The sequence below is a fragment of the Podarcis erhardii genome, assembly GCF_964252035.2.
Source record: "Podarcis erhardii genome assembly, chromosome: 15".
In the NCBI taxonomy this organism is placed as follows: domain Eukaryota; kingdom Metazoa; phylum Chordata; class Lepidosauria; order Squamata; family Lacertidae; genus Podarcis; species Podarcis erhardii.
Genome location: NC_138505.1, coordinates 36,859,720 through 36,882,418, shown reverse-complemented (window position 1 = coordinate 36,882,418; position 22,699 = coordinate 36,859,720). Strand labels below are relative to the sequence as shown.

The 22,699-nt window shown below is 46.2% G+C and overlaps 1 protein-coding gene across 16 annotated transcripts in view; it reads right to left on the bottom strand.

Annotated features, from left to right (window-relative positions):
• Window positions 1-261: 261 nt before the first annotated feature.
• The window catches only part of RIMBP2 (RIMS binding protein 2), a 185,706-nt gene continuing 163,268 nt past the window's right edge, over window positions 262-22,699 (bottom strand). For 6 of the 16 annotated variants that reach the window (XM_081842214.1, XM_081842215.1, XM_081842203.1 and 3 more), the window contains 6 exons: window positions 15,245-15,429; window positions 12,177-12,345; window positions 7,660-7,763; window positions 3,811-3,882; window positions 2,897-3,031; window positions 262-510 (listed from right to left, as the gene is read on the bottom strand). In XM_081842214.1, coding sequence (XP_081698340.1) covers window positions 319-510; window positions 2,897-3,031; window positions 3,811-3,882; window positions 7,660-7,763; window positions 12,177-12,345; window positions 15,245-15,429 — 857 coding nt within the window. In that variant the 3' untranslated portion in view covers window positions 262-318. Of the gene's footprint in view, window positions 511-713; window positions 3,032-3,810; window positions 3,883-7,659; window positions 7,764-12,176; window positions 12,346-15,244; window positions 15,430-22,699 lie in introns of those variants that run through there. The other 10 variants (XM_081842210.1, XM_081842208.1, XM_081842212.1 and 7 more) reach the window with 4 other exon arrangements.

The following is a 22,699-nucleotide window of genomic DNA, read 5'->3' as shown; positions in this document are numbered from 1 at the left end:
CAGTCTTCCCTTTATATATATTTTTAAAATGCATGTTGGCAACACTGTGCTTTTTAGTAAGAATGCCACGTTGATTTTTTCCCCCTCCCTCCCCTCCTTGCCATCTGATTTAAGGAACTTGACACCAAACCAGTCAGAGATGTTTCTGCTGATGTCGGAATGTGCTAGGAAATGGCCAGGTTCTCTATAGAAAGAGGTTCAGAATAGTCATGAAAGCCCTAGTTTTTTTTTTGAAGTTTTTAATCATTTTATTTTGTTAAGAAAAAAAATAAAATACATAGATCTGAAGCTTTATAGGTTGTCCAGATGAACACGAAATCATTTCACTGCACCAAGCTTTTTCAGAAGTTTCTTCCCTTTGGAAATCAGCCCCTTTTTCTTTTTGGAGGACAGTTCCCTGCCTCGCCCGGGACTACCAGAACCCACAGGTGACGTAGGTGACCCCGTATGGAGATGGACTGTGGGGGATGGCGCTCTCCTTGGTGATGTACCTGTATTCTCAGGAGGAACCTAGTAGGTACATTGTTACAGTTTACTGAATGAAAGCCAAACAACAAGAAAGTCCGTAACATTATTTTTTTTTTGTTAATTTTTTTTTTTTTTGGACAATCCATTTTTTTTTCCTTTAAAGTATGCCACACAACAGATTTAGCTAATTTACCAAAGTAGTGAGAAAAAAAACAGCATATACAGCTGAATTGGGGGGGGGGGGGTTGTTTTGGTAAAATAAATTGCACTGCTTATTTTAACCGGGTGACTCAGAACTGGATTTTGGCCCAAATTAAAATTGCCTTTTCACATTGCGGTACTCTTGGTGACCCTGAGCACGTGAGAAAATTGCACTAAGTACTACAAATGCCAAGTTCTATATATACACCAGCCAGCTTCCACAGGGAATCGCCAGTTGTGGAGATAATATAATCAGAGGCTTTTCCCCCCTTTAATTTTTGAGATCCATTGGACACTTTTTTTTAAGAAAAGTAATACTGTATATACATATTTTATAAGATGGCACACTGGTTGAAAAAAAAAAGCTAAAATGAACCTTAATCATAATCAAAGAAAGCTTCCTGACCTTTGATGGTAGTAATACACACTTTTTATACAATAGGATTTCTTGTAAAATGGCTGGTACAGGGAATGAATATTTCCTTGCACAGAGTGCACTGATATGTATGAAAGTCATTTGAGAGTGAAAACTTGTGAGTGACCACACCAGTCGCAGTGCTTGCTTAATGCTTATAAGCCGGCCACCAATTCTTTCTGGCAGCTATGACACTTGCGTGGTCCCCACTATATCCAGAAAATCTAGATCAGGCTCAGTTTAATGAACGGAACTGAAATTGAAGAGAAGAGGTCACAAGCTTACTTTGATCTCAAATCAAGGTCTTTGTCTAATGAAGAAAACAAAAAAGAACCACTTCGTAGAAGCACCCCCAACGTACACCTGAAGATACCATATATATATTGAGCTCTAATGCATTCATTCATGGGTTTGAGCTGCATGTCTTATGTCAACTGTTATTGCATTGATAAACCAAAGAGCCGCCGAGTGCTTTGCAAACATGGGTGTAGAACTGTGCTATTGGAGAGTTTGCATTATTATTATTTATTGAATGATGACTATGGAGAAGATACTGCCATAGGCAAACTTGGGGTATCATTGACCAGCAGAGGAACTTTTAAGGCAAACAGTTGAAGCAGATATTTGAGGTTAATGTGTTCTCAGATACAACCATACCCCTTTCTTTTTATCTACCATACTGATCTGCTTACAGTGTTAAACTTATCATTCAAGGGTGGGTCTGTTTTGTGCTTTTACCCCCTCCCTCTCCTGGAGGTGGGGGGCTTTCCTCCCAGATTGGCTAACAATGCAATATGCAGCTTCTCTTTGGAATTAGACACTAGGAACACTTTTTTATGCAAACAAACAATACGTCCAGTAAGAAATATGTTCCAAATGTTAAAACTTTTTTTTTTAAGAACATGAGCCCTGAATACAAGGAGGAAGAAAACAGTGAGATAAGTCAATTCTGTTGACATTTTATGACTATATAGACCCTAGAAGTTGAGAATTTATTTTTTTTAGAAAAATAAAAAGGAGGGGGGAAAAGTACATCGAAGGAAAGTCTGCAACCAACCAGGGCTAATGGTTTTGGAGACATATTTCTCTCTCTGCACATTTAGGTGCTAAGACGGCTGCATTAGATAATGCCAGCTAGCTTGAATTGATATTTTTACTGGTATCTTCAGTTGCTCACTTACGTGAAGGCTACATTGCCTTTTTTTAAGGTGTGAAATGAACACTCTTCTTCTGTTCCCAAGCAGATGAGCAAAGAAATAAAAATATACATAAAATATAATATATAAAAACTGCAGTGATGAGAGAAGACAGAAGTGAGATACTACACATGAATACTTTTCAGAGATGGGCACCTTTGTGGGATATTTGCTGGCAGCGGGGTTGGGGTGAGGATTTTGAATGGTTTGAGTTTATGGTCTACGCAAGCTTGCTGGAGCATGTCCCTTCCCTCCCCCCTCCCCTTGTTCTGTGTTGCATTTAACACTATAACATACCTATATTCTGCAGCTGTTAAATAATTGCAAGGCAGAAAAATGCTTGAAAAGCTAAGCTTGCATTGCAATGAACCAAACACAAAACGAATGGTTCGTAGCTAAATGCTCGTGATACTATTATACACACTAGTGGAAGAACAAGTTATTTCTGTGTTTATTGGCATTTCCCCCGTAGCATGTCCTAAAAACAAAAAAATGGATTTTAAAAATGTTGACAGATGATACTCATAGCTAAATCTGATATGAAATATGGGGGGGGGGGGAGGAAACAGAACCAAAAAATAAATAAATGTGTTTTTGTTTTTCAATGCTTGCTTACCCTTTTTGCTTTCGTACGTATTGGCGTATCTTGAGTATATCGTGCTGGGGCATCAGACAAGTAGACGTCTACATCATCAGGCACTTCTTCAAGAAAGTTTGAAGGAACCAAACCCTTCTGGCCATTAAGTTCGCCCTGGAATGTAAGCGGGTGAGGTGGGAAGTGATAATCCATATTAAAGAAATCTTCAAATTTCAAATTGTAATGACCAGCTGGGATGGAGTGTTCCTGCTTCCCTTCTTTTTCCTTGATCCCCCAGTGATAAACTAGCAAACCTTAGTTAGAATCAAGGTTTTCAGAGCCATGTGAGCCATTAACACTACTTTCTCACTGATGAGCAAACCACAGTGAATCACAGAAGATCCATATGAAAAGGGAAATAATATAGAAAGTTAAAAGCAGCAGATGATCAAATGGGTAGATTACTGAAGTACCGTGACTAACTCACTAGTTTGCTACTCTACCTTGAAGCTACTTCCCCTTGTGTAAATATCAGACCTTGGCTCAGTGTGCACCTCCAAATTCAGGGTTGTGTATATACTGAGATCCTCCTAATTCCTGGATCCAGCAAAATCACTTCCTTGAATCAAGGATTCAAATTCCTGAAACAACCACGCCAGTTTCCTGGTAATGGGCCAATGAGGAAACAAAGGAAGTGGACCTGTGTCAGAGGACAAATGGGTGGCTGTCTCAACTAGGATAATTAAAAGGACAGTGGAGAGTAGTTGATGTGAGCTGGAAGCAAAGTAGCAAGCTGGGAGGGCAGGAGAGAGTGCCATGATTGATTTCTGTTTGAATCCAAGGCTGCGGGCTCTGGGAAAAACAAGACCTTTTTGGGGTGCTGATGTGAACCTCTCTATCATAGGCTCAGGTTGTATATATGAGTAGTGGAAAGAAATAAACAGGACACTTACATAATAAAAGCCATCTTCATCAATTTCTCCAATGACTGTTATAATGTCTCCTGTACAAAATGTTAGCTCAGCCTGTGGAAAGAGAATAAAGGACAGCATCACCAGGTTTTGCAAAGCAGGGTTCAGTTTTTGACGCTGCGTCAAGGATCGCTTCTTTCCATATGAACCTACCCAGACCCTGAGATCATCTTCTGGGACCCTACTTTGTGTGCTGCCTCCTCGAGAGGTCCAGAGGGTGGCAACACAAGAACGGATCTTCTCTGCAGGGTCTTCGCCGTTTGTGGAATGCTCTCCCCAGGGAAGTTTGCCTGGTGCCTTCATTATACACCTTTAGGCACCAGGCAAAAACGTTCCTTTTTAACCAGGCCTTTGGTTGACCTGATCAACATCCCTTTTAAAATGTGGCTCTTTTGGGGGGAGTATTATTGGGTTACTGCTTTTATTTTTATTTTATATACTGTGATCTTTTTATGTGAACCACCCTGAGACCTTTGGGTATAGGGCGGTATACTACTACTACTACTAATAATAATAATGATAATAATAATAATAAATTATGGATACCTAGCAGCACCTCTGTTTATTATTGGTGAGGTGACTGTATCTCCTGCTGCCACTATTTACAGAAGTCTTTTTACATTAGTCTAATGCAGCAAACAACAGGACGAGTCTTGGGGTTCCTTTAAAAACTAAGCTTTATTCTGGCGTGAGCTGTTGCAGGCCAGAGTTTCACTTCATCAGATGCACAAAGTGCAACCCTGAATTAGCAAGCACATATACACACGAGGGGAGGAGGATGAATGTCAGAACAGACATGGGATAGAACTAGATAGCACAGCATCTGCGTTGCAGGCAGAAAACCCCAGGTTCCATCTTTCCCTTTTCTGTTTAGTATAAAGGTAAAGGTACCCCTGCCCATTCGGGCCAGTCTTGCCAGACTCAAGGGTTGTGCGCCCATCTCAATTAAGAGGCCGGGGGCCAGCGCTGTCCGCAGACACTTCCGGGTCACGTGGCCAGCGTGACGAAGCTGCATCTGGCAAGCCAGCACAGCACACGGAACGCCGTTTACCTTCCCGCTAGTAAGCGGTCCCTATTTATCTACTTGCACCCGGAGGTGCTTTCGAACTGCTAGGTTGGCAGGCGCTGGAACCGAACGACGGGAGCGCACCCCGCCGCGGGGATTCGAACCGCCGACCTTTCGATCGGCAAGTCCTAGGCGCTGAGGCTTTTACCCACAGCGCCACCCGCGGGAAAAGAGAAAGAGGGAGCAGATGAGATGCACTGGCAGAAGGAGCTCCTTTAATTTTAATGTCTGTGTAGAAGAAGAAATTCTAAGGGAGAGTTTTTCTCATGCTGGTGTACCAACTCTATCTTCATGTTTTTGGCAAGACATTAAAAGTTGGTTCCATGGTGTTAGGTGATGTTGCAGGTGAGTCCCTGATCTGAGACCTATTGAAGTCTATGCCTTATGCTATACCTGGCCATAAGTGATTTTGGGTGGGAATTCATTTTAATAGGAGCAAGTTCTTTTTTAAAAACATCTTAAATTCAGTTCTGCACACTTTTTTTTTGAAGCAATCTGAGGTTGGTTTTGGGTTTTTAAAAAAATAATCATGAAAATTCTTCAGCATTTCAGTGCAAATTTCTCTTAAAAAAGAGTTTCCCCTAAAAAAATGCAGTTTTGTTGTGTTAGTGAAAACAACACCATCTTTTCCCAATGTCCCCACCCCCAAATTTATGCAATTTGCAACCAATTGGTTGGTTGGGGAACTGCACCACACAATTTGGACGAGTGCAAATTTTGAAGGAGGGCTGTGTTGCAGTTCTCATATTGGGAAATGCAAATTTGATTGGCTTGGCTTAAAATGTGAACTGAACCTGATTTCTCCCCCATCCCTGCCCCTGACCACTGGCAAGGCTGGCTAGGGCTGAGAGCTGGAGTTTAACAGCACTTGCAGGACCACTGGTCTCCCTGGTGCTTCCAGTCTAAGTGCCATTGTCAGAGCTGCCTCTAGGTCCCAGCTCACAGAGGACCAACGCCAGGCTGATGTGATGTACAAAAGTCTTTATTGCAGTTTAATTTCCATTTCAAAGCCAGAGCGTGCAGCCCTACGTCTAGACTCTAGATCGGCGAAGTCCCGTCTGAGTCTCCGCCCCTTCCACACCAGTTTAAGATCCTAGCCCTGCTCCACCTCCTGCGCTGCTCTCTTCTCCTCTGGGTCCTCCTGCCCTCTGGGGCATTGCCCTTCCTGGACTCTTCCGACGCTGAGTCGCTTAGCTCCTCCCCCTGCCTCCGGCGTGCTTTAGGACCCGGTTCCCAATCCTCACTCTCTGCTGTCCCGCGCTCCTGTACATTTGAACTTGCTTCTCACGCCAACCCAGTGACCTTTCTCCTAACCGTTACACTACTTCTATCACTGCTTCCCTCTTCCGTGACACTGGCCGGATCTGACCTCCCTTCCGTTGTCCGACTCTCCGAGGGAGGCGTGGTAGACTCTGCCTCGTCTCCTCTCCCTGGTGGGGAAAGCACTGGCCCCGATGCCTGGGACTCTTCCCCCTCACTCTGCTCTGGTGGGGAAGCTGGTCCTGATTTCCAACTACTGCTCTGGGAGTCCCTGCTGCCCCCTTGCTCCTGGGGCGTTCCCCTTGGGACCCCCCTGCCCCTGGCCACTGGCGCTCCCTTCTGTGAATCTTCTGATTTGCTGGAGAGGCTCATGGAATCCCTCGGACCACTGTCCCCTCCTACGCTCCCTTCGGATTCCTCCCCCTCGCTCTCCATCTCCCATCTTCCCTGTGCCTCAGCTCCTGAGCCCCTGACAGCCATGATTATTTTGGACTACAGTTCTCACAAGAGAAGGCATAAACCAGGCGCCAGCCCCTAAATCTGTGGTAGTCAATGTGGTGCCCTCCATTTGTTTTACGTTGCAACTCCCACCAACCTCAACCACGATACACAGTGGTCAGGGATGATGGGTATGGAATTCCAGCAACATCTGGAAGGCACTAAGTGTCAAAGTGCCGTCAGGCAAGCAATGTCCAGAGTGAGGAACAAACTCTTTATTGTCAAATGCACCGTATTTTTCACTCTATAAGACGCACCCGGCCATAAGATGCACCTAGTTTTAGAGGAGGAGAACAAGAAAAAAAAAATTCTCTCCCTTTCAGCGAAGCGGCAGGAGAAAAGGAGCCCCTTCCAGGAGAAATGGAGCCCCTGCTGCGCTCCGGAGGCTTCGGGCGGCTATCCCTGAAGCCACAGAGCCTGCATTCACTCCATAAGACACAAACACATTTCCCCTTACTTTTTAGGAGGGGGAAAGTGCATCTTACAGAGCGAAAAATACGGTACACTTACAAGTTAGGAAAAGGCATGTCTAACAGTCCTACGTGTCTCAGCTACTCCTGGGTGGGCACAACAGGGAGGCCCCAAATTCGGGCTTACATGTTTGCGTGCAAGCAGATGGAGACTGCACCTGCATGCAACCTGCTCCTCCTGCTTTATTCCTCTCCTGGTCCTGGGAGACAGGGGAGCAGGAGAGGTAGGCATAGGAGCAGGAGGTGGGGAAGTCCTGGACTCTTCACTCTCCAATCCTGCAGCCCCCTCCTGCGTCCGACTCTCATCTCCCAGTTGTTACAGGTCCCCCCAGATCACCAATCCCTTCTTCCAAGTCAGTCTCCACCTCCGCTTCTGCTGGTGCCTACGCCTCAGCACCCAGCCACCACACCTCTGTGTCCAGCCAATCCCGGACACCCAGCTGGCTACCCCCCTCCACCCTCAAAGGACTGAATTCTTTCTGTATCCATGTATCAATCAGGTTAGGAGGAAGGGCTTTGGTTTGCTTCAACGCGTACCTCCACGTCAACATTAGGAGAGCTCTCCCTTGGATCGTAGTCATATAGTGCTACCATTCTCCTGGTCGATGCTGCAGGCTGATGGCCGCTCCTTCTGTTCCTTTCTGTTCCAGCCAAAGAGAGGAGAAGCTATCACAGTTACTTTTAAATATATGTCACCACTATGCAACTGTGACATAAACAAGGGAGCAACCCCACCTGAGACCTTGTTCGCTAGCAAGTCACTGATTTTACAATGGACACAATGAAATAGTTTCTAACTCTGAGGTTGGCTCTGCCTTTTGATAGTGCTGTTCAGATCAGCCTTTGCCAACCTGGTGCCCTCCTGGCCTTTTTGGGAGTTGTAGTCCAAAGTCTTTGGAGGGCACAAGGTTGGCAAAGGCTGGTTCAGACGGTCAGGGACCTGGGTTTCATCTGTATCCAAACCACTTTTGCCAAATGGACTGCTCTCCTGACTTAGCAACAGAGGGTAGAAGAACATAGGAACACAAGAAGAACTGGATCAGGCCAGTGGCTAGTCTATATCAGGATCCTGTTTTCATAGTGGCCAGGATGATGCCCCCCATATAGCAGCTTACAACATATGCTTGTAGTCTTCAAGAATTGGAAAGAACCACAAGTGGTTCACGGGTGCACCAATGGTGGTGGGATGCTACCACTAAACTGAAGCTAAAAGGCAGGGCTCTAAATTCATCTTAAGCCTCTAAATTAATCTTAACACCTTTGCCTGGTAGAAGAACGAAGGCTCCTTCAAGACCTTTCAATGCCACTCTCTGCTGTAACAGAAACATTATTTACACCAGAAATATACACATTTTCTCAATGAGCGACAAGAGCAAACGTGGTTTGAGCAAAAGCTGCAATGTTTAGACACCAACATAAAACATTTCTCAGGGAAAGTTCTGGAATGGCCTTCCAAACGACATGAATGGGGCATGGTCCTTGCAACTGATGGATCTGGCAAAGGAAAACTATGCTTGTTTAGCATCCGTATCTCATGAAGGATGCTTTGGAGCAGAGATAGTGGGGAACAGTATGAAAACTGATGAAAGGGAACTTGGGACAGGGACTCCATGTCTGATGGACCAAGAACATCGAGGATGAGGAACGTCTGGGATTGGTACACTTTTTAGTAAGAAAGAAAGGAACATATAGCATCGCACCACACCACCTGGGAGCTGGCATTTCTTTGGAGGAGACTCAAGACACAGCTGGAAAGAAGCTGAAATCTTGGTTTGGCTAGCAACTGAGCTCTGGTCCCTGCAGATGTCAAGGCAGCCCTAAACATCTTTGAACAGCCTTTTTAAGAGGCACCGGATCCCTTTTAAAGATGCACAAAAACTGACCCCCAAGTTGGAACAAGAACTCAGGTTGTTTTCTCCTGGAGCTGAACCACTATTTCAGCTGGTCCAAGGTGCTGGTTGTAGCGCTTTCATGAATGATGGAGAAAAATAACCAGTCTCAGCTGTGCAAAGGATGCGGGAAAATAGGGACTGGGAGGAGGATGTTCAAATGAAGGAGAGGGTTTGCGAGTTTAAAGACTCCTTTTCTCATCACATCTTGCGTTGACCCTGCTCTGAAAGAGTTGCCTCCCTTGAAGATGCAGACCAGGATCCAAAAGAAGATTGAAAGTAGTTTCACGAAGCCACAGGTATGTATACCTTGTGTTGCTTTCATCAGCAGTCCCTTGACAACACACAACAAAACCACCCTACACAGTTCGACGGATCCTGGTGGTTATACCTTATGATTCTGGTGGGGTATATGGGATTAACCTGCTAAGCCTCAAGACTTTCCCCAGGGCTGTGTGTATTCCAAATATTCATGTTTGGAAACCATTTGTTTGTTTGTTTGTTTGTTTACATTCTAAGAAATCTCTATTTTCATTTACTTAAAGAAAAAAGTCTAGTCCTTATGGTTGTGGATGTGATCAGTGCTTGGTGAAAATGTAGAAGGCCTTCTCTGGCAGCGGCAAGGAGGCAGCTTCAGGACTTAATTTGCCCTCCTTGCCCACTGTCCAACATCTCCAGAGTAGTACAGAAAGAATCTCACACTTTTTATCATCAGGGAGTCCTTACCAACATTAACAGGTCTGATGAAGGCTGGTGTACCTTGGAAGGTGCTATACGTTCCTTCACCAAAGGCTTCTTTAAAACAGAGGTGGGCTGGCCACCTGTCAGGGACCCTTTGGTTGTGATTCCTGCATTGCAGGGGGTTGGTAGGTGACCTTTCTGGTCCCTTCCAGCTCTACAATTCTCTGATTCTGCTGTGAAATTCTGTGGGGGATATTCTAGGCCAGTAGCTTCCAAACTTCCTCACCCCCAGACCACTGGAGAATTGCTTACAAGACCATATGATTGATTTCCCTGCCAGAGCCGGCCCACCCATGATGCAGGGCGAGGCAGCTGCCTCGGGCGGTGGAAATGGAAGAGGCAGCACTCCCTTGACTCCATCCTACCCTCACTGCAGAAACAACCTAGGTAAGGGAGGCTTTAGCAGCAGAAGAACAACAAAACCTTCTGCTGCCCAGCTTTGAGTGTACCCAACCCCTAGGGGCAGAGAAAAGCTCTGTGAAACTCCATTCTCCACGAGGCACTTAATCTCAGGGTTGTGGGTTCGAGCCCCATGTTGGGCAAAAGATACTAACTCAGAACTCTTAAAAGTAGCCAGCAGAGCTGCACAATGACCAGACCAGAGGCACCTAATGAATGCTCACATTTTACAGGTGAGGAACACCCTTTCTGCTGCCAGTATCTGATGGGATGCCTAAAAGGAGTATCAAACAAGCCAGCTCAAAGCACTTTGCTTCGTCAACAGCTTGAATCAGGTTGTTGGGTTGGGGGTTGGTTAGTTGGTTAGTTTTAAGCACAGACCTCTTTTGGACTTTCTGGACCTGCGGTGTGCAGAGTGTGAGCTCTCTTTGAAACGGTTGCAGTTGACTTCGGGAAAAGAACAAACAAAAGAAGAGAAGATATGAAGCTGTTAAGAAGGAAGGTACGGCACTTTCAAAATGTGGACTTTCAAGGACCAAGACCAGATGGGTGGCAAGGCAGCACTTCCTGAGTTCATTTTAGCCACCCGATGTGTTTGTCTTCACAGAGCCCTTGTTGCGCTGAGGGTGGTGTAATCCAGCATGGTTAAGGGGTTGGTTTGCTTTTCCACGTCCTCAGGATCAAAGGAGACCCCAACATGAACAACAGAGGATCAAAATCAGACTCCAACCCATCTCCCCAAAACCCTTTCAGACCAAAGGAGTTAAACCATTATACTGTACTTCCTTTAAAACAACAAAAACGTAAGGTTCTTGGCCAAACTAGCCACTACATTAGCTGCATGGAAGGCGCACATTTTTTGTTTTCTAAATAAGCAGCTGCAGCGAACCCATGCATTTGAAGCACATTTCCTGCTCGCTCTCCTGCCAAAAAGAACTTTGGGAACTGTAGTTTGCCAAGGGTGCTGGGAATGTATCCCTGTGAGGAGTGAACTACATTTCCCGGGATTTTGGGGGGAGGTCAGGTGCTTTAAATGTGTGCAGCCAGCTTCTTTCAACCTCTGCTGACAAAAATAGATGGAAGCTGTTGTTTGTCTTCCAAGGAAAGCTCCTTTGGGTGTTCCCTTGGGGAGGGTGCAATGTGGGGAGGACAGAAAGTTAACCCCCCCCCCATAGTCCCGAGACAGCTCAGGCTGTCCCACAGCTGCTATTTAGATAACTGAAGAATGTGCATGTTATCAAGCAATTAACATTACATCTAATTTGGCCCTTTGCCTCTCTAGTTTTTGAACCTGAGCTTATTCTGAAGACTACTTCTGTTTCCTACACAGTGATGACCTGCCTGGTCCAGAATATTGTGCAATTCAGGCCATGACTCAGAGCTGCAGGCAGGGGTCTCTGATGGGAACAACAAGCAGGGTGACCCAGACCAACCGTTAATGCAGAACACGCCATGCAGACTCTAACCATTCGGAAGATCGACATCTTTTCTTTGAACCGATGAATTGTTGGCAGTGGCTGTGTTTTAAAGGTCTCAATAGGGGGGAACAAACATTTCTATTTGAGTTAGCTCTTATTCGTATTCACCAGGAGTGGGGAGCCTAAAGGCCAAAGACCAAAGGCCAGCCCCCCAGGCCTCTCTATATGGAACTCGGTAGTCTCCTCCTGAGGCCACACCCCTCACAGGCCCTCCCTGGCACCCAAAGTGTTTTTGCCTGGCTGGAATGTGTCCTTGAACTCTGGTTAATGCCTAGCACTTCTCCAGATAGCGAGGTGTGCGTGCAGAAACCAGTCTACTGTGCAAAGGCCAAATAGGCATTTGCTGCCCTGCCCACTTTGGCCTTGGCCCCCAAGACCTAATGTGGCCCTTGGGTTGAGAGGTTCCCTACCCTTGGCTTACGCAGTAATCTAATTCTGGGCAGATATATTCTACTTGACCGCAGGCCTACTGCTGAACTGGGGAGCATTTCTAGAACTGTTGCAGAGTCCCAACGGCGTGATGACAGCTACAGGTGGCCTCCCTTACCTATTTTCTCCACAGGGGTGTTCAGAGGGAGGAACCCTTGCTTCAGAAGCTGCTCCATCATAGCTTCGTCGTCGGCTTGGATTTCAGAGACCATATTGCAAGGAATAAGGCCCAGCCTCGCGCAGGTTTCCCCCCGGTAAAATCCATCAACGTCTTTATCGCCGTACACCTGATGTTGATGAGGGACGAGAAAACAAACAAATGACTTACTCAGTTTGACCAAGCAGTTAGGCATTTCTGAAGTTTGTTTGTTATTTGTTGTTTGTTTGTCAAGGAAATAAACAACTATCTGACTTTTAGAAGGCATCTGAAGGCAGCCCAGTTTAGGGAAGTTTTTAATGTTTGATGTTTTATCACATTATTATTATTATTATTATTATTATTATTATTATTATTATTATTTTGGGAACCACCCAAAGCAGCTGGGGAAACCCGGCCAGCTGGGCGGGGTATAAATAACCTTTTAAAAACAACAACAACAAATTTCTGTGCTTTCCTCCTAAAGTCCCAAGGTAAAGGTAAAGGTAAAGGGACCCCTGACCATTAGGTCCAATTGTGGATGACTCTGGGGTTGTGGCGCTCATCTCGCCAGAGCAGCGCACAGAAACACTGTTTACCTTCCCGCCAGAGCAGTACCTATTTATCTACTTGCACTTTGATGTGCTTTCGAACTGCTAGGTGGGCAGGAGCTGGGACCGAGCAATGGGAGCTCACCCTGTTGCGGGGATTCAAACCGCCGACCTTCCAAGCGGCAAGCCCTAGGCTCTGTGGTTTAACCCATAGCGCCACCCACATTACAATACTGCACAATATTAAAGACTGTTTAAACAACTTCAAATTACAAAAGGTGGGTCCTATAAACATGCACCTCAAATGTCCAACACCAGGTGAGTAAAGAAGTGCATCTTGAGCATTCGTGGCAAAGGCACATCTGTGGGGAGGGAGTTCCACAACTAGAATCGGCTGGCTCTGCCTACTGCTGGCTCTGGCGCCATCTGCTGGTGGCCTCCTTGCCTTCCAAGGACCGGCCAGTGCGACTGGTGGAGTGGAAAGCAAGAAGCCCAAACAGCATAGAATCATAGAATCATAGAGTTGGAAGAGACCACAAGGGCCATCGAGTCCAACCCCCTGCCAAGCAGGAAACACCATCAGAGCACTCCTGAGATATGGTTGTCAAGCCTCTGCTTAAAGACCTCCAAAGAAGGAGACTCCACCACACCCTTGGCAGCAAATTCCACTGTCGAACAGCTCTTACTGTCAGGAAGTTGTTCCTAATGTTTAGGTGGAATCTTTTTTCTTGTAGTTTGGAACCATTGCTCCGTGTCCGCTTCTCTGGAGCAGCAGAAAACAACCTTTCTCCCTCCTCTATGTGACATCCTTTTATATATTTGAACATGGTTATCATATCACCCCTTAACCTCCTCTTCTCCAGGCTAAACATGCCCAGCTCCCTTAGCCGTTCCTCATAAGGCATCGTTTCCAGATGACTGTTTTACAATTCAAAGTACTCATTTATACATCCTTAAGATATCAATGACTTCCCTTCTTCTCTTTTTTCCATGGTTCATTTTACATATCATAAATCCCTGCATATTTCACAGAAACTATACCATTCAGTATTCCATGATTACAACCATCATAACTTATTTACACTGTTGAATTTATTTCAGTGCTGCCAGTGTTTTCAGCTGTACACAGTCATTTCGCATATATTAAATAAACGTTTCTCAATCTTCTCTAAACGTATGTTCTTCTTGTTCTCTTATTCTATATGTTAAGTCTGTAAGCTTCACATATTCTGTCAGCTTAAGTTGCTATTCTTCTTTAGTTGGGACCTCAATTGTTTTTCATTTTTGGGCTAACCAAACATGGGCCGCAGTAGTGGCATACATAAATAACCTTTTTTGACACCTGGGAATGTCAGTCTGAATTATCCCCAACAGAAAGGGCTCTGGTTTGAGGGGGAAAGTACTTTTAAACATTTATTTCAATTTGTTATGGATCATTTCCCAATACCCTTTTACCCTTTTACAAGTCCACCACAAAAAGTTCCCTCAACCTCTTTGTAGAGCCAACTAATTCTAGTCCTGCCCCAACACCAACATCCTCCTCCCCCCTGCTGAATCCTAACATGGAGACCAAAGGAGATTCTGACAAAACACCAGGAAGAACTTTCTGACAGTAAGAGGTGTTTGACAGTGGGACGGGACTCCCTTGGAAAATGGTGGACTTTCTTTCCTTGTGTCAGGCACTGTGCTGAGGAGGCATGGTGGGAGCCGCCGCCTCCCTCCGACCCCGAATCTCCCCAGGAGCAGGAGAACAGTATAGATTTGGAACAGTGGTTTGCAGAGGGGCATAGTTCAGAAGGCAGAAGCTGGGAAATACTGGATGGGGAACAGCTAGGAGAAGAAACGCTGGGAGAGGGAGGGTTAACAGATTTACAGTCGCTGGATAGTATTCCTTCCCCACCCCCATCTAGAAGGGCTCAGAAAGTCTCCAAACAGAAAGCACAGAGAGCACAAGGTTACAAGACGTAGGAGTGATGTAGATTAATAGGGATGCAAGGGGAGTAAACCTTAATTGTGAGCACCGCCATTCTAGAGAGATGTGTTCTGTTGTGTCTCAGTGTGATTATTAAAGATTCTAACTGGTAAGACGACTCCTTTTCCTTTGTTCTGCTTATCTGCTGCCAAGGTGGAAGGAAGCTAATTCCCTGAAGCCTGACACCTTGGAGGTTTCTAAGCAGTGGTTTGGAGGCTATCTGCCATGGTTGCTTCAGTTGAGATTCCTGCATTGTTGAGGGCGAGACTAGATTGCCCTCAGGCTCCCTTCCAACTCTTCAATTCCATGATTCTGTGATTCGAAGGTGGAACGTGACAGCCAAGGCCATCCCATGTACTACTTGTGTGTAGGAGAACAGGCAAGTGAGGGCTGGCTGAATGCACATTCTGGTTGGTGGGGCGGTGCCCCTTCAGCCCTCACAGACTGGCCCCCACGGGTAGAAGCCATAACTGGTTCTAGCCCCAATCCTGCATGAGTGTGCTCTGCTTCTGCTTCACAGGCCATACCTTGATAATCTGCCCTTCTTTAAATGGGAGCTCCTCTTCAGCCGCATCAGGATTGGGAGACATGGTCAGTGGGTCGTAGTCAAAAAGGGCAACGAAGATCCGCGTGGAAACCTCCTCTGCACCAGGGTCAGTTTCGGATTCTTCGTAAATCTCTGGGGACAGACGCTCTCGGCTACAGTACCCATCTGCAAAATCAAGGCCAGAGGCCAGAAAGAAAGTTCAAGTACGCGTGAGGGAGCAGCATTGCGAGATGATCTTTGACAGCCCTCCATGCAGGCGCCTCTCAATCTCATTCAGCAAAGACCCCAACTTGTTCCTAGGATGCAAAATAGACAGAGGATGTGAGAACATAGGAAGAGACCTCCTGGATCAAGACAGAGGCTCACCTAGTTCAGCATCATCCATCTGTCAAAGGCTAATTTAATGCTTCTGAGAAGGCCACAAGCAGAGCATGAACAAAATAGCCTTCAGCAGCTGATATTCAGAAGCACAGTACCTCAAAACATGAAGGATTTATCAAGCTGTCATGATTAACAGCAAGTTTGTCTATTCCCCCCTTTTAAAGCCACCCAAGCTACTAGTCATCCTCACATCTTGTGGCAGAGAGTTCCGTAAGTTAATCAAAGGCTGCATGAAGGCAGTACTTCATTTTGCACACCCTGAGCGTGCTGCCAGATGCAATTTTATTAGATGAGCCCAGGCTATGGTACAATGAGAGAGGGCAGAACATTTTTGCTCTAGCCACTAAGCGCTGGCATCAAAGGCAGAGGCCCAATGTCTGTGTCGTAAGCAATTTAGAGTGGACATTTATGCAACGTGAAATTAGAGAAAGAGGACACAGATTTTTGCATAAAACTTACACTTGCTAATTTATAGGAATAGATGCAAATTTGGGAATCACGGCTGCAAGTGAAATAGAAATGCAATACAACTCACCACAGTGAGGGAGACGTGTGTCCCGGTGGTCCTTGTGTGCTTGCCCTGGCCCCTGCTCTCCCTTCTTAGCATACATTCTTTATTAACTTTAAACCTGACTTGGTTTATAGCTCAGTTGGTAGTGCATGAGACTCTTAATCTCCAGGTCGTGGGTTCAAGTCTCACACTGGGCAAAAAGATTCCTGCATTGCAGGGGGTTGGACTACATGATTCTTGTGGACACTTCCAATTACAGTGGCACCTCTAGTTGCGGACACGATCCATTCCGGGGTGCCGTTTTCACCCCAAAAAGTCCGCAACTAGAGTAGCGCTTCTGCACAAGCACGGAGTGTGATAGAGCGCTTCTGTGCATGTGCAAAGCATGCAAAATGCTTCTGTGCATGCGGCAAAACCTGGAAGTATACACTTCCGGGTTTGCCGCGTTCGCAACCCGAAAATCTGCAACATGAACCTAACGCAACTAGAGGTCAAAACAAAAAATTCCTTCCAGTAGCACCTTAAAGACCAACTAAGTTAGTTCTAGGTATGAGCTTTTGTCTGAAGAAGTGTGCATGCACACGAAAGCTCATACCTAGAACTAACTTAGTTGGTCTTTAAGGTGCTACTGGAAGGAATTTTTTGTTTTGACTATGGCAGACCAACACGGCTACCTATCTGTAACTGCAACTAGAGGTATGACTGTATAGAAATTATTGTTGTCATTATTTATTTGTGTTGAAAGCGGGTTTGGACTGGAGAGCCCTTCAAACCCAGCCAGATGGGTATAAACAATAAATTATTATTATCATCACCATCACCATCATCAAAGGGTGGACATGTTCAAATAGAGGACTGTCCTCTGTAAAGTAATACACAAAGTCATGGCTACCCTATAGCAATCCTGCATTTTAGTCTGTGGCTCATAGCAGCTGTCAGTGCTCACGTGGACACTGTGGATAGCACAAGGGTGGGTGGTATTTGATTCAGCTTGTATTTAAACCAAACCTACTTGATTTGCACTTCCTTAAACAATGCACAGGCAGAGATATAAAAATGCTTCACACTGGGGTGGGGGGAATGCTTTTCCTATTGTGTAGATTAGGGGAAATTGCATACAGAAATGCATAGATTAGGAGAAATTCACACTGAAAAGCTTGTTTTAATGAGGTAAAGGTAAAGGGACCCCTGACCATTAGGTCCAGTCGTGACGGACTCTGGGGTTGCGGCGCTCATCTCGCTCTATAGGCCGAGGGAGCCGGCGTGCAGCTTCCGGGTCATGTGGCCAGCATGACTAAGCCGCTTCTGGCGAACCAGAGCAGCGCACGGAAACGCCGTTTACCTTCCCACCGGAGCAGTACCTATTTATCTACTTGCACTTTGACGTGCTAGGTTGGCAGGAGCTGGGACTGAGCAACGGGAGCTCACCCCGTCGTGGGGATTCAAACTGCCAACTTTCTGATCAGCAAGCCTTAGGCTCTGTGGTTTAACCCACAGCGCCCCCCGCGTCCCTGTCTTAATGAGGACTCAAAAAGAAAAAGAAAAAGCGAATAGATGTGAAAACTGCAACGCTGGAAAACTGTGAGGATCCCAACTCGACAGATCCCTTCCTAGTGGACACGTTGCCTCGCTCCAGTTTATGAACAACAGGTGTGCAGCCAGTTGCTAACACGGCCCTAAAACTACAGCTCTGCTTGAGTACTCGGCGCCTGACCCCCACTACGGTACATGGTTTTGGGGGCATCCATTTGGGGATCAGATGGGCTCCGGCCACACATTTAACCCTGCTATGATGAGGCAGCTGTGTCAAGACCCTCATTTCCCAACAGTCCACACACCCTGCCTTTGTGTCCATGAGCGAGATGGAATGTATTGCGTTTCCATTTCAGTTCTAACCATCGTTTCCAAATCTGCTTGTTTTTTTCTTCTGAGTGTAACCTCCCCTTGGGACGATCTCACATTTATTATGACAAATATTCATAATAAATGACATGAAATGACCAGGCAGCCTTAAGGCTCGGCTGCAGTAAAGAGGGGCCCCCGGGAAGAGAATAATAAGTGGAACTTGCAACAAAAGGTTGCAGTGTATCGTGTTGCTGTTCAGGATTCCAATCATCCAGTTCAATTTGCCCTCCTTCACCCTGTATCCCACCCCCCAACCCCAGTAAGTCAGAATCCTGTGGCCTCTGAACACACTCCTTTGAGCCCCTTCAACTTGGATCTCCCACCCACCCAATTAAAGTTGATTTCATTATTCTGCAAATCTTAAGGTTCCCCCAATCCTTCCCTCTTGTGGGTGGGTGGTGCCTGGGCATGGCTGAACATTTTTAACAGCTACTGCTATTCCCTTTGGCCATACCAGTTTTTATATCATTCCCTCTAGTGGACAAAACTATTTATTTGTTCGTTTATTTATTGCCCACCCCTCTCCACAAGGTCCCAGGATGACGGGCAGGATTAAAACGATATTACAAACCATTTAAAGCAACTAACAGCCATAAACATAAGGAGGGTCCTGAAAACATACACCTCAAAGTGCCCAAAGCCAGGGTGATTTCTTTAATTGCCAAGTTGGGGTGCTAGAACTATTTACTCTCTCCAGTAATAAATTAGCTGATCTCCTTCTGCCTGGAGGAGTAAGACTGGAACCTGGGCTATTGTGTCCCCAGCCACCAGAGGAATTTGCAGATCGGCAGGAGGGCTTCTGCAGATTGGCATGTTTACAGTCCACCAGTCCCTGCCTTCAGCTTCTCCTGCCTCCTTGCTCCAGAGACAGAAGCTTGGAAGCTACACTCTAGGGGTGTTTGCTAGGTACCTTAACAACACCCCTCCTGCACTGTTACCCTGTGCTGCAGAGCAGAAGGGTCCAACTGCTACCCATTAGCTCCACAGGTGACCTTCAGTCAATAGTAGCAGTCTCTCAGTCTAATCTATCACACAGGATTGTTTTGAGGATAATTTTGTGGGGGGCGGGAAAGGGGAAATCACATAGGCTGCCTTGAGCTTCTTGGATGAAAGGCAGGATATAAGTGTAATAAAAAATAAATATTAATAAAAATCTATCTATTCCTCCATCCATCCCCCACTTGCAGCCCATGCTATTCACACAATCCTGCACAATTTTACAATCAAAGTCATCACATGTTGACTTTTGCAGAATATTTGGCCAATGCAGACCAATTTCTTAGAAACTTTCTGTGTTGGCATCCCTCCCCCAACCCCATATGTCTTCCTCTAACTTGACTGGTTTCAATGATTTTTTTTTCCAAGTTGTGATGAGCATTAACCAAAGCAAGTGCTGGTGCGTTCACAAGGAAAGTCGATTTGTGAGGACTTAATAATTGGTGGTGGGATAATAAATGTGGGAAGGGACTCTTAGTTCCCCGTTCCTATTTCCCTATCTCAAGTGTTTACATCAGAGTCTCTTTGATGAGTGAAGTGTTCCAAGCAAGACACCTGGACCGAATCTGCAATGAGGCCCATGGCAAAATGGTACCACAGAAACTTTCAGTTCATAGATAGCTACAGAGAAGAAGAAGAAGAAGAAGAAGAAGAAGAAGAAGAAGAAGAAGAAGAAGAAGAAGAGTAGTTTGGATTTGATATCCCGCCTTTCATTCCCTTTAAGGAGTCTCAAAGTGGCTAACATTCTCCTTCCCCCCCCCCCACAACAAACACTCTGGGAGGTGAGTGGGGCCCAGAGACTTCAGAGAAGTGTGACTAGCCCAAGGTCACCCAGCAGCTGCATGTGGAGGAGCGGAGACGCGAACTTGGTTCCCCAGATTATGAGACTACCGCTCTTAACCACTACACCACACTGGCTCTCGAGAAAAGTCTTACTGCAACTTTAGATACCATTTGCTGAGCAGAGCAATTGGCCTTTATTAGCTTTTAGCTCCCCTGAACATGCCTTCACCCGGTCAAAGTGGCTGTCTTTGCACAAGAAGACCACACTTGAGAACTGACCACAAACACTCTTGTCTATATTATGGATGCAATCCACAGCAGACAGTGTCCACGCCATTCCCTTTGGAATCCAAGGAACTTAAGACAAGTGACATGCCGAGATCCCATTCAGCTTTTGTGCATGAGATGGGCAACCTGTGGCCATCCAGATGTTGTTTGGCTGGGGCTGATGGGAGTTGGAGTCCATCAATGCCTGCCTTAACAGTGTGCTGGATCTGCGGCTGGCCTAGATGCGAAAAAGGCATGTGTTTTGCTTTTAACCAAATTTTGCATTATAGTTCCTTGGATACAATTGAATGCCATTTTGAATCAAGACTGAACTTTCCAAAACAGCAATGATTTCAACCACCGAATTCAAAACTGCACAGATTTTTTGAGTTTATTAGGTTTCCCAAGCAACGCTGGGTATGGAGCTCTTGAAACTTCTAATTGCATGGCTAATACTTCTTGGGTAGGGTATAATGACCTTTTCTGCAGTTCAGCACTACCTCAATGCAACCCCACACCATCAAGTGTAGCCCTAGGCCTGGCGCCTGCAATCCAATGGCAATTTGATCACACCCCCTTGATGTGACTCCTTGACACCACATAGGAAGGTAAGTGCATGTATCTTTGTCGGCACACTGATTTCAGTGGTTTCCAGCAGACCCACACAGACAAGTTGCTGCCCATGTGGTCTTCCTTGTGTGCTTAAGGAAGCCTTTATACTTACCGAGACTGGCAAGGGGGTATCTGTGGAGGGAACACCAGCCATGCCAGTAGAAGTATAAGTAAGAAAGTCTAATTCATTTCCCATTTGAGAGGGATGGGGGAACATGTGGGCCTCAAAATGTTGTTGGATTCCCAGCTCCCATCAGCCAGAAAGTCCAATAACATTTGGAGGGCCACAGGTTCCCCATTCTTGCATTACAAAAACCTGCAACGTTGCCACCACTCATTGAGGTGGCACATGGTGGCATCCCACAAAGTGGTCAGTTCAGTTCACAACAGAGGAGACTGCACATACAGGGGTCATATCTGCCATGGGCACACCTGCATGAGACGTGGCTGCCACTAGCAGGACCCGTCTGCTAGTCGTTCAAGGTCAACATTCACCACTGGCATCCCCCAATGCCTTTTGCATATATGTATTTTTTGTTCAACAGAACACCACATTTTCGGAGAGGTGCCGCCTTTTCAAGGGGGAAAGTTACTGAAACATCATTTCCAAGCAGCAGGAGGGCAGACAAAATGCATGGCAGCCAGACAATGAGGGGAAGGAAGGCCAGCCCCAAAGCCTTGCATTTGTTCTTTGTATTTGCTTTTTCTTGTAAAGCAGGTGGGAATGTGGACAAGGGGGTAGCATATGGGACAGAGGGGTATATGAGGACCACACCCCCTAAACACACACACACACATGCACACACCAGAAGTAAGTTGCCAAACCAAGATGGTGGGGAAAGGAGGAGAGGGAGACTCCAGGTCATGGGATGGGGAACCTGTGGCTCTCCAGATGTTGTTCAGCTCCCAGTAGCTTCTGCCAACATGGCCAGTGGTCAGGAATGATGGGAGTTGTAATGCAACAACATTTGGAGAACCACAAGTTCTCCATCGCTGTTCTAGGTGCACAAAAGTTTACTTTTATTAGGCCCACTGAGGAATGAAAACAAATTCATTTTCATGGTGCCTCCCCACTTACTGCTTCCCAAAACAAGATGGCGGCAAGATGTCTCTGGGATGTGGCCTGTGCCCAGGGAAAAGAGGATCTACCCCCTTGTAATAATTCTTTTCTCTTCTCCCCCATTCTTCAGTTTGCGCTCTGTTGCATTACACGCCTCCAGAATGCTCAGGGATCAAAGCATCCCTGTTTTGAATCAGCACCACACCCTACTTGCAAGCGAGTTCCGTTGATTTCGGCAGTGCTTGGTACTGGTCTACATGGCCTCAGCGCCATTTTGGTAGCAGGGAGGCCTGACATTCAGATCTGAGCTCTGCTAACAGCGGGGCTCCATGACATTTTCAGAGGTGAAACAAATCCTATCCGCATGCCAGACTTGGACATTAATTAAATTTGAAATTCTCAGAGAGAAAGCCTAACCCTATGCATGCTTTCTTGGACACACGTCCCACCAAGTTATTAGGATTTCCCCCCAAAGCAATGGTGTGTCACGGGGCTGCATGATCAGAATCTGCTCACTGCCCTGGTGTTGTCGATTTGCTCCCACCTGAGCATCCTGCACCTGCATTTCGGCAACAGAAGCACTTAAGGTGAGGGTACAAGAAAGCGCTCATGTGCTTGGATCATGTCCATTGGGATTGCACAGCCAAGTAGAAAGGTGGGGGGAGGGGGGGCAGAGAGAGGATGGGGTTCATGCAATGGGTGGTGCTTTTGACTCGTTTCAATGTGGAAAGCTGATGGCATGGGCAGGGAATGGGGCCAGATGGCCATAAAGCTTTCTCCTCCCTAAGCAAAACTTACCTGTTCGTAAAGAGGGGAAAGGAAAGCAGGACACAACTTGCCTGATAAAAGAGGGGGCGAGGGAGGGGCGGCCTCGGCATTCGGCGTGGCATGCAACGTCGACATACAGAGATGGCGCTCAT